Source organism: Schistocerca cancellata, chromosome 7 (assembly GCF_023864275.1).
Source record: "Schistocerca cancellata isolate TAMUIC-IGC-003103 chromosome 7, iqSchCanc2.1, whole genome shotgun sequence".
In the NCBI taxonomy this organism is placed as follows: domain Eukaryota; kingdom Metazoa; phylum Arthropoda; class Insecta; order Orthoptera; family Acrididae; genus Schistocerca; species Schistocerca cancellata.
In genome coordinates, this window is record NC_064632.1 from 394,802,416 (window position 1) to 394,814,800 (window position 12,385).

Consider the following 12,385-nt stretch of genomic DNA (forward strand, 5'->3'; position numbering starts at 1 on the left):
ACTGTTTGTTTTGTTTTACCCCTATAGTTTTATAGCCACTCTTTTTATATCGTTGGTGTAGCCAACACTTTACTGAAATTGGCTCTAACGTGAGAACAGTATGACATTCATGCTTATTACTTCCCTGTTTTTGTACTAGTGTAAAACTGATAATGGCTCACGTTCATGTGATAGCTGCTTTCCCTTTCTTAGGTAGTACGAAGATATGCAGACGATGCGGTTTAGCTTTACTGTATACGTGACTCAGTGATTGGTATGTCATTAATTTTTCTACGTTACTTCATCTTGCATTTTGTGTAGTCCTGAAGTCTGTTTATGTCAATGTCTTCTAAAGCAAAATGGTATCTGCTTGTTCTTTCAGACCTGTGGATGGTTTTGCGAAAAACCGAAACTAATAATCAAATTTAATGTTCTGTATTGATTGCAATCTAGACAATTAAAATATTTTGCATAATTTGTTAATGAAATTTTCTATAATAGTTAAGATACATTTTCCCTTGTGCTGCTAATGTCAGGAATTAGTAAGATTATTTTTGTATGTGTTGATCAACTGTCACTCCTTGTACAAAAAGGCAATGCTCCCCAAGTGTTCCTGTATTTCACTACAAGTTCCTATTTGTGTGACTTCCCTAATACAATGAGTGACAGGAAAGTGAGAACGCAGAAGTGGAGGAAGAAACGAACAAGGGGATTTGTCCGAAATTTTGTGTGGTGAAAGAGGACCCCTAACACCTCACGTGGTTAAAATATTAGGACGCACTACTCGGAAAATCCCGAGAAAAATCGATCCAAAATTTCTTACGTGCCTTATGAGTATAAAATGTTAATCCATTACCGAGCTGCCGTCTGTCGTAGATGGTTAGGGCTCGGAATTTTACGCCAGATGTCTCGGGTTCTATTCCTCCTCCGGCACTTTTTTTCCGCTCTGTTTCATTTTCATTTGTTATTCCACCAATTATTCAAAAAGTTTCTCAAACCTACATTATTTTTAAAACATTATTTTAGCTCAAGAACGTAAAGTTTTTCATTCACTGAAAAATATTCGTGCTCGTTGTTCTATTTCGTTTTACGGGGTTTCAAGGTTTGAAGGGGCTTTGTACGGGTCCCCTTGGAATTATAACGGTCATCTGCGCATAGGACTGTGCGCGAGCCGCGAGAAGTAAACGGCAGTTTGTTTTTAGATTTCGTCGTGAACAGACGTGCCTGTTTCAAATTTCAATCTGTTAGTCCGATCCGAGGTAAAACATGTCGACTGAAGAAGTTGCTGGCTCATCTGGAATAGGAGAAGAAATTCCTGAAGAATCCATTCATAGTGATCTATCAAAATTACGATTGAAACATTTGCGTAAATGTTAATGGGGCATGGCTTTGTACATATTTATTGTAAACGCCCTGTGATTGTAAAAAATCCGCTTTTATATGTTGCGCAAGATGTCGCACAAATTATTGCTTTGTTTGTTTTTACGATAATTACCACTGCGGTTCTTGTTTATAATTATTATATGTACAAAAATTGAGTGTTTCCCAATCGAGTTTGTTATTCTGATTAAAAACCCTATGTTTCTCCTCATATACTTTACAATGAAAAATGGAAAACCCACCCCCATGAATTGTGTTCTTGGACAAAAAGAAAATAATTTTTATTCAATAATGTAACTAATTTGTTAAAGATAATGTAGGTTTGGGAAACTTTCTGAATAATTGGTGGAATATCAAAAGAAAAGGAAACAGAAGAAAAACAAGGGCCGGAGGAGGAATCGAACCGGAGACCTCTGGCGTCAAGAGTCCGAGCCCTACCCATCTAGGCCAGACGGTGGCTCGGCAATGGTCTAACATTTTATACTCATAAGGCACGTAAGAAACTTTGGATCGATTTTTCTCGGGATTTTCCGAGTAGTGCGTCCTAATATTTTAACCACGTGAGGTGCTAGGAGTCCTCTTTCACCACACAAAATTTCGGACAAATCCCCGACCCCACGGTCATGCCATCTCCTTGTAAGTGAAACTTCACGGACTGAGAGGGTGTGTGATGTTATTTCAGTGATTATATCATAGAGTCAAATTTACAAAGAACACGACAGTGTGAGTACAATTATCAGTATGACATTTCACCGCTTCCGTCGCGGATGCTTGCATGATTCGGTTGGAAAGGGCGTCATAAAGACGTTGCATTCTGTCCTGAACCGATCTCGCTCACAACTGTTGTAACTGGCTCTTGATATTCTCGATATGACCTCTGGAACGGAGGTGACATATGAATTGGTCCCACACATCTGTTGAGGACAGATCTGTGGACCTTCTAGCCACAGGAGTACCTCGGTTCATATTAACAAGTCTGGACGAGCGCTGAACTATTGAATAATATCACTACGGCACTGTCGCATGATAGGTAATAGTTGAGCTGTTCCACCATAGTTCCTTCAATCGCTACCAGTCGGGACCTGAAGACATAGTCAATGGCTCCTCACATCATGACGCCGGGAGTAACACCGTTGTGACTCTCCGACACATTGGTAGAGTTGAGCCTCTCCCCAGGTCTACGCCATACTCGTCTACGATGGTCATCCGGTGTTGTGCGGAACCGAAATTCATCGCTAAACACAATGCGACGCCACTCATCACTAGTACATGCTGCCTGGTCGTAGCCCCACTCCAAATGCAGCCGTTTGTGTTGCTGTTTAATGGAAGTCTCTAGATGGGACGGTAATTTCCTAATCCAGATGCCTCTAATATTTGGCCAATGGTGGGGGATGTCATAGCACGTTATATCGAGTCCATTACTTGTCCTCGGATGGCAGGTGCTCATGTGAAGGGCTTAGGTGTGCTTGGTGTGCATAACGGAGATCTTCCATTGTAGTGGTCAGGCGTGGTCGACTGGAACCTTGACTACAGTCATGCCTGCCGTCATGTCCCCATGCTGTCCAACATCGAGCCATGATGACATCCGAAAGCCGCCCAGTCTGTATATTGCACTGTTCGACCAGCCTGCCAAATGGAGACCTGCAGGGAGCCCCTTTCAAACTGTGTCAGGTTCTGACAACGCTGTCTCACATGAGTATGTGGCCTTTCCGTGTCCTTCACTGTGATCATTCAGCATCTGGCGCTGTTCATGCCCCTCATACTGTATAGTCTACAAGGCCCGGTAACCTCACTAAACACGAACATCACTAATGCAATCTGGTGGCCGTTCTACCTTTCACAGAGTATTGCAACACCAATAATTTAGATAGTCACCGATGATGTGTATTTCTCGGGTTCGATTCCCGGCGTGGTCAGGGATTTTCTCTGCCTCGTGATGATGGGAGTTGTGTGATGTCCTTAGGTTAGTTAGGTTTAAGTAGTTCTAAGTTCTAAGGGACTGATAACCATAGATGTTAAGTCCCATAGTGCTCAGAGCCATTTTTATGTGTATTGTTACGACATTACATTGACATTCGAACATGTCTTCTGAGCGCTGAACTCTTTTTGTCAGGCAGTAAATAATATCATCCGTCAACTGTCTCATCGAGCATCCGACATCATCTAAGTTCTCCACTAACTGGAGCACGATCAAAGTCACTTGCGCATCTGACTCTCTTTACTGATTGAGACAGTTTTATGTCTTCCCACATTGCTAATAACATATTCAGCATTCCCTAATCACTAAAGATTTTGTGATTTTCGCTTATTTTACGAAAACCAAATTAGTTGTGGCGTAATTTGTTGGATGTATTTAATGAACGCCTTGCGCACCTCAATTTCATCACTTGTCTCAATGTTGGCAATGAACTGGGGTGGGTAGGGGGTTGGGGTTGGGCGAGATTGTAAAGACCATTGATAAGAAGCTTCCAGATGTAAATCAGTGCACGCGTTCTTCTTAGGAGCTCAGTTTCTCAAAATGGGACAGAGGAGCGAACACTTCGGCGTCAGAAGCTCTGGCGTGAGCAGGGCATCCTGATAAGGATCACTGAAAAGTGTTAGAGGTAAGCAGAGCGAGAACTAACTACTGCAGCTTACTGTACGGTTGGAGCTGTCTTTCCAGCGGCCTTCTTCTTCCTGGACAGCGGGCGGTCACAGAGGCAGGTCCAGTCCTCCAGCGCTGCCTTGCAGCAGACTGGAACGGACGGCACCGCGGCTGGACAAACTGAAAAAAAAAAAAAAATCACACACACACACAGGCACCAGAGTAAGCCCCCTCCTCCCACTAATTATCCCCATATAGTTTGATATCTCATTGACTTACATGCTTGCATTAATGTGACCGATATTAATTTTTACCGGAGTGTTAGAGGAAAATTCCGCGTGAAGTACTAAGGACTCCAAAACATAACTTACTTCTCATAGATTTTTTAAAGTAAAGCACTGCCAGCATAGTTTCAAAAATGTCATTTTACGGTGTTTGATAATCGCAGTAGTTCTAACAGTGCACGTACAGATGGTTACAAGCGGAGAGGATGATTGGCTGTTCTGTAACATTTGTTAGCACTGTCCTCTCGATTCACCTTCCCAGTGTATTTGTAGTGTACAGTGCAGAGTTGCTATACGTAATCCTAAAGGCACTGGATCATAAGAGACATTTTTTCAACTGCTCCAAATCCCTTATTGCCCTCTTACTGTACCGACAGCCGTGCTTCGCATCGTACATCACACAGATAGATCCTTTCTCCTTCTGAAAAAAAAACTGTTCTGGGCTCAGGAATTTTCTAACTCACTCGGCGTAGGTAGATCACAGATTATGATCACTCGCAGGAGCGGTGACAGTATCCAGAGAAACGAATATCCCCTTCCTGTGGAAGATGGTGGGTTTCACAAAGCGAACGGCTTACCAGAATCAAGGAGAAAGCGTGGCGAAATCATCCTTTCAGATAAAATTCCGGGAATGTTTTTATAAATGGCATTTCGCCATTAATTGTGCCCCTTTTCTCCCAATTTTTCAAAACTAATGGTGTAGGGAATTGTCGACGACAAGACTGGTGAAGTGAACAGACTGTGTATGAAAGTGGATGCATCAAAGAAAAAATGGAGAGAGCTTGACTGTCAAACGAAAAGTCAACGTGTGTTAACATACAAGGGGCGTTCAATAAGTAGTGCAACACATCTTTTCCTGAAAGCAGGATAGTTTTACTGAGGATTCCAATACGCTATATTCCTCACTCTTTTGGTTAGAAATGCCTCCTTTTCAACATAATATCCGTCCAATGCGACGGACTTACGCCTATTTATTGTTTGCCTGTATGGTACGAGTCTGCAGGTCGACGTCGCAGCCAAAGTCTCGCTGCACCAATAATCTCCCCATCATCCACGTACTGCTTCCCGTGGAGTCCATCTTTCGTTGGGCAAAAGAGATGGGAATCGGACGGTGAGATATCCGGGCTGTTGGGTCGATGAAGCTATGTGAGCTCCTCTCGTGTGAGCACACTTGGATGAGGTCTAACGTTGTCATGGAGGAGGAGGAATTCCTTTTCATCTACATCTACATTTATACTCCGCAAGCCACCCAACGGCGTGTGGCGGAGGGCACTTTACGTGCCACTGTCATTACCTCCCTTTCCTGTTCCAGTCGCGTAGGGTTCGCGGGAAGAACGACTGCCGGAAAGCCTCCGTGCGCGCTCGAATCTCTCTAATTTTACATTCGTGACCTCCTCGGAAGGTATAAGTAGGGGGAAGCAATATATTCGATACCTCATCCAGAAACGCACCCTCTCGAAACCTGGACAGCAAGCTACACCGCGATGCAGAGCGCCTCTCTTGCAGAGTCTGCCACTTGAGTTTGCTAAACATCTCCGTAACGCTATCACGCTTACCAAACAACCCTGTGACGAAACGCGTCGCTCTTCTTTGGATCTTCTCCATCGCCTCTGTCAACCCGACCTGGTCCAGATCCCACACTGATGAGCAATGCTCAAGTATAGGTCGAACGAGTGTTTTGTAAGCCACCTCCTTTGTTGATGGACTACATTTTCTAAGGACTCTCCCAATGAATCTCAACCTGGTACCCGCCTTACCAACAATTAATTTTATATGATCATTCCACTTCAAATCGTTGCGTACGCATACTCCCAGATATTTTACAGAAGTAATTGCTACCACTGTTTGTTCCACCATCATATAATCATACAATAAAGGATCCTTCTTTCTATGTATTCGCAATACGTTACATTTGTCTATGTTAAGGGTCAGTTGCCACTCTCTGCACCAAGTGCCTATCCGCTGCAAATCTTCCTGCTTTTCGCTGCAATTTTCTAATGCTGCAACTTCTCTGTATACTACCGCATCATCCGCGAAAAGCCGCATGGAACTTCCGACGATATCTACTAGGTCATTTATATGTATCGTGAAAAGCAATGGTCCCATAACACTCCCCTGTGGCACGCCAGAGGTTACTTCAACGTCTGTAGATGTCTCTCCATTGAGTGCAACATGCTGTGTTCTGTTTGCTAAAAACTCTTCAATCCAGCCACACAGCTGGTCTGATATCCCGTAGGCTCTTACTTTGTTTATCAGGCGACAGTGCGGAACTGTATCGAATGCCTTCTGGAAGTCAAGGAAAATGGCATCTACCTGGGAGCCTGTATCTAATATTTTTTGGGTGTCGTGAACAAATAAAGCGAGTTGGGTCTCACACGATCGCTGTTTCCGGAATCCATGTTGATTCCTACAGAGTAGATTCTGGGTTTCCAGTAATGACATGATACGCGAGCAAAAAACACGTTATAAAATTCTACAACAGATCGATGTCAGATGTTTTGCGCATCTGCTCGACGACTCTTCTTGAAAACTGGAACTACCTGTGCTCTTTTCCAATCATTTGGAACCTTCCGTTCCTCTAGAGACATGCGGTACACAGCTGTTAGAAGGGGAGCAAGTTCTTTCGCGTACTCTGTGTAGAATCGAATTGGTATCCCGTCAGGTCCAGTGGACTTTCCTCTGTTGATTAGAGATTAGATTAGATTAGTACTTGTTCCACAGATCATGAATACGACACTTCGTAATGATGTGGAACGTGTCAGGTTAATAAAAGGTTTCTATACAAGATATTACATTACTCAAAATATTACATGACACTTAATATTTTTAATTTTTTTGTAGGGGGTGGGGAAATTACCCACTTACTATATCCAAAAATTCGTCTAATGAGTAGGAGGAGTTGCCATTAAGAAATTCTTTTAATTTCCTTTGAAGTGCTATATGGCTATCTGTCATACTTTTGATGTTATTAGGTAAGTGACCAAAGACTTTTGTGGCAGCATAATTTACCCCCTTCTGAGCCAAAGTTAGATTTAACCTTGAGTAGTAAAGATCATCCTTTCTCCTAGTGTTGTAGCCATGTACACTGCTATTACTTTTGAATTCGTTAGGAATGTTAATAACAAATTTCATAACTGTATATATATATATATATATATATATATATATATATATATATATATATATATATATATATATATATATTGTGAGGCTACAGTGAAGATCTCTAGTTCTTTAAATACGTGTCTGCAGGATGATCTTGGATGAGCTCCAGCAATTATTCTGATTACACGCTTTTGTGCAATGAACACACTTGTACTCAATGATGAGTTACCCCAGAATATGATGCCACACGAAAGCAGAGAATGAAAATAGACGTGGTAAGCTAATTTATTCAGATGTATATCGCCAAAATTTGCAATGACCCTAATAGCATAAGTAGCTGAACTCAAACGTTTCAGCAGATCCTCAGTGTGTTTTTTCCAGTTCAACCCCTCATCAATGCATACACCTAGAAATTTTGAATATTCTACCTTAGCTACCGATTTCTGATCGAAGTCTGTATTTATTAATGGTGTCATTCCATTTACTATGTGGAACTGTATATACTGTGTTTTGTCAAAGTTTAATGAGAGCCCATTTGCCGAGAACCACTTAATGATTTTCTGAAAAACATCGTTTACAATTTCACCAGTTAATTCTTGTTTGTTGGGTGTGATAGCTATACTTGTATCATCGGCAAAAAGTACCAGCTTTGCATCTTCGTGAATATAGAATGGCAAGTCATTAATATATATTAAGAACAGCAGAGGACCCAGGACCGAACCTTGCGGCACCCCATTCTTGATTGTTCCCCAGTTTGAGAAATCACCAGTTTTTTTGCATATTAGGTGAACTGCTTATTTCAACTTTCTGCACTCTTCCAGTTAGGTATGATTTAAACCATTTGAGCACTGTCCCATTCGTACCACAGTACTTGAGCTTATCTGGAAGTATTCCATGATTTACACAATCAAAAGCCTTTGATAGATCACAAAAAATCCCAATGGCTGACTTCCGGTTACTTAGAGCATTTAATATTTCTTTAGTGAAAGTATATATAGCATTTTCCGTTGAAAAACCCTTCTGGAAACCAAACTGACATTTTGTTAAAACTTTATTTTTACAAAGGTGTGAAGATACTCTACAATAGATTACTTTTTCAAGAATTTTGGGTAAGGCAGTCAGAAGAGAGATTGGGCGGTAGTTGTTGACATCAGACGTATCCCCTTTTTTATGCAGTGGTTTAACAATGGCATACTTCAGTCTATCTGGGAAAATACCCTGCTTCAGAGAGCTACTACACTACAAGAATCACACTTATTTCTTGGGAACAAGCTTTTATTATCCTGCTGGAAATGCCATCAATTCCATGTGAGCTTTTATTCTTGAGAGAGTTTATTATCTTCCTAATTTCAATTGTATCAAATGGTGTGGGTAAGGCCTCTTCCATTAACTGCCTTGCTTCTTCTAATGAACATTTAGATCATATTTTCTCTACAACATTTAAAAAATGATTATTCAAAATGTTTTCGACTTGTTGTTTATCAAGTTTCCATTTGCTTTGATGGTGATGCCGTCATCCTGTACTCTTGGTTGCCCTGTCTCCCTTGTAATAATATTCCAAATTGTTTTGATTTTCTTATCAGAAGTATTAATCTCAGACATGATGCACATGCTTCTGGACTTTTTAATAACTTTTCTTAATGTAGCACAGTAGTTTTTATAATATTTGGCTGTTTCTGTGTGATTACTCTTTCTTGTTGTTAGATACAGTTCCCTTTTATTGTTACAAGATATTTGTATTTCTTTAGTAAGCCAAGGTTTCTTGCATGGTTTCTTATAACTAGATTTAACTACTTTCTTGGGGAAACAGTTTTCAAATTCTCTTACAAGTGTATCATGATATAAGTTACATTTTAAATTAGCATCGGTTTCTTTGTACACCTCATCCCAGTCTAACTGCTGAAGATTTCCTCTGAAATTTCTAATTGTTGACTCAGTAATTGAACACACAACTTTAGAGGGTGGTTTTGAATTACTGAATGGAGCTATGTCATATACTGAGCATCAATCAGAAAGGCCATTCACAACAGGAGAAGAATTTATGTTTTTAAACCTATCTTGGTCTATAAAAGTGTTATCTATCAATGTGTTGCTGTCCTTTACTACCCGAATAGGAAAATTAATGACAGATGTCAAATTGAAAGAACCGAGCAAGATTTCCAGTTCATTCTTTCTATTACATTTTTTCAGTGAATGAACATTGAAGTCCCCACAAATAATAATTTGCTTTCCCCTATCTGGCAGATAGCACAACAAGGCATCCAAGTTTTCCAGGAACAAATGAAAGTTTCCTGAAGTGGACCTATATACTGTTACAATTATAAAAGAGCCCTCCTTCAGTTTAAGTTGACAGGCACATGCTTCTATATGTTGCTCTAGACAAAACTTTTTTGTATCTAAGCTTTCTACACAGTGATAACTTTTGACATATATGGCAACTCCTCCTCTCACCTTATTCTCTCTACTGATATGTGCAGCTAGTTTATAACCACTGATAATTACCTTTTCCATATCAGACACAATGTGATGCTCAGACAGGCATAGTATATCATTACATTATCAGATTCAATGTCATCTAAACAAACCAGAAGCTCATCTACTTTATTCTTCAATTCCGGAGTATTTTGATGAAAAATTGTAACATTGTTATTTACTTTACTTTTGTGAGAATCTGCTTTTTTCTTTAATCCACCAATATTTTGGTTAAATACGGAAAAATTATTATTTACTTTCCGGTTGTGAGAATTTTGTGAGTTTTGGACCTCTTTAGCACCTGCCTGCCCGATCTTTTCATTAGACACTGATATTAGTCTAAAAAAGAGGTACATCCATGAGTACTAGTGTCCCCCCTTATGGATTTCGCTAACAACCCTGCCAGTTTACCCTTCCCTTTCCTAGTAGGCCATGTCTTGTGATTTCAGTTGCTTTTCTATGGACACTTATTTTGATGTCAGCCATTTTTTCGTTCGTGAGACGATTTAGAGAAGGAACTGCAGTGCGGTCTTCTTCTGTGAAACAGCTTTAGAAAAAGGTGTTTAGTATTTCAGCTTTACGCGTGTCATCCTCTGTTTCAATGCCATTATCATCCCAGAGTGTATGGATATACTGTTTCGATCCACTTACTGATTTAACGTAAGACCAGAACTTCCTAGGTTTTTCTGTCAAGTCGGTACATAGAATTTTACTTTTGAATTCACCGAACGCTTCACGCATAGCCCTCCTTACGCTAACTTTGACATCGTTTAGCTTCTGTTTGTCTGAGAGGTTTTGGCTGCGTTTAAATTTGCAGTGAAGCTCTCTTTGCTTTCGCAGTAGTTTCCTAACCTTATTGTTGAAACACGGTGGGTTTTTCCCGTCCCTCACAGTTTTACTCGGCTCGTACCTGTCTTAAACGCATTTTACGATTGCCTTGAACGTTTTCCATAAACACTCAACATTGTCAGTGTCGGAACAGGAATTTTCGTTTTGATCTGTCAGGTAGTCTGAAATCTGTCTTCTATTACTCTTGCTAAACAGATAAACCTTCCTCCCTTTTTTTATATTCCTATTTACTTCCATATTCAGGGATGGTTCAAATGGCTCTGAGCACTATGGGACTCAACATCTGTGGTCATTAATCCCCTAGAACTTAGAACTACTTAAACCTAACTAACCTAAGGACATCACACACACCCATGCCCGAGGCAGGATTCGAACCTGCGACCGTAGCAGTCGCGCGGTTCCGGACTGAGCACCTAGAACCGTTCGGCCACCACGGCCGGCTTTCAGGGATGCTGCAACGGCCTTATGATCACTGATTCCCTGTTCTGCACTTACAGAGTGGCGACGAACCGGCTGAAGTCGTTTCCTCAGTCTCCTGAAGGTAGCATAATACACCTCAGAGTTGATCGTTAAACCATGATTGCGGACATAAAATAGAATAACCCCTCCAGAGTTCCAGAAGGCCATCGCCAAGAATTTATCGGCTGAGGGTGCGGCTTTGAATTTTTTCGTCGGAGAAGAGGTGGTGTGGCGCCACCCCATGGATTGCTGTTTTGTTTCCGGTTCGAAGTGATGAACCCCATGTTTCATCGCCTGTGACGATGTTCGACAAAAAATTGTCACGATCAGCCTCGTAACTCACAAGCAATTCCGCACAGATGTTCCTTCGTTGCTCTTAATGGTCTTATATTAGGCGGCGAACAACCCAATGGGCACACACCTTTGAGTACTCCAATCGGTGGACGAGTGTGTCAGCATTACCAATAGAGACAGTCAGCTGTGCATCGACGTGTTTGACTGTCATTCGTCGATCACCTTAAGTGCTGGTATCTGCACGTTCCAACATTGTTGGAGTCATATCTGCGTGCGGCTGGCCTCCACGCTGGACATCCAACAGGTTGCGCGGCTTCCTAGCGACGATGGCAGAGCCCTCGCCCAACGGATCGCCGTGTTTTTGTTCAAAATTCAATTGCAGTTCTCTGCTTAAAACGCACCTCCGTTACAAACACCGTTTTGAAGATTAAGTATAGCGCCGCCATCTATCGGAACTTCGTGAAACTCTAGTGGCTGATGCGGAAAAGAAATTCTGCACTTTTCCGACCAAAATTGATCGACAAAAGAAGTGTTATATTACTTACTGAACGGCCCTCGTAGAATGGGCGAAAGTGGAGTATAAGAAAAGGATGATGGGTCAGGTTGAAAGCCATATTGACTGCTACTCGAGCATGACTCTTTGTTAAAACTTATGAGCATGTTTTTCAGAGAGCGCTACCAGTCACAACATATCCTTAAGTCGGATAAATTATTTAATACTGCAACATATTTCAAGGTATGACCTCATCATCAGACTGAATTGTCAATAAAAAAATACACTACTGGCCATTAAAATTGTTACACCACGAAGATGAGGTGCTACAGACGCGAAATTTAACCGACAGGAAGAAGATGCTGTGATATGCAAATGATTAGCTTTTCAGAGCATTCACACAAAGATGGCGCAGGTGGCGACACCTACAACGTGCTGACATGAGGAAAGTTTCCAACCGATTTCTCGTACACAAACAGCAGTTGA

The 12,385-nt window shown here is 41.3% G+C and overlaps 1 protein-coding gene across 1 annotated transcript in view; it reads right to left on the reverse strand.

Annotated features, from left to right (window-relative positions):
* Positions 1-12,385, reverse strand: part of LOC126092788 (serine-rich adhesin for platelets-like) — a 112,868-nt gene that overhangs the window by 5,760 nt on the left and 94,723 nt on the right. Inside the window, exon 6 of the mRNA XM_049908516.1 lies at positions 4,002-4,123. Within this exon, the coding sequence (XP_049764473.1) occupies positions 4,002-4,123 (122 nt within the window). The remainder of the gene's footprint in view (positions 1-4,001; positions 4,124-12,385) is intronic.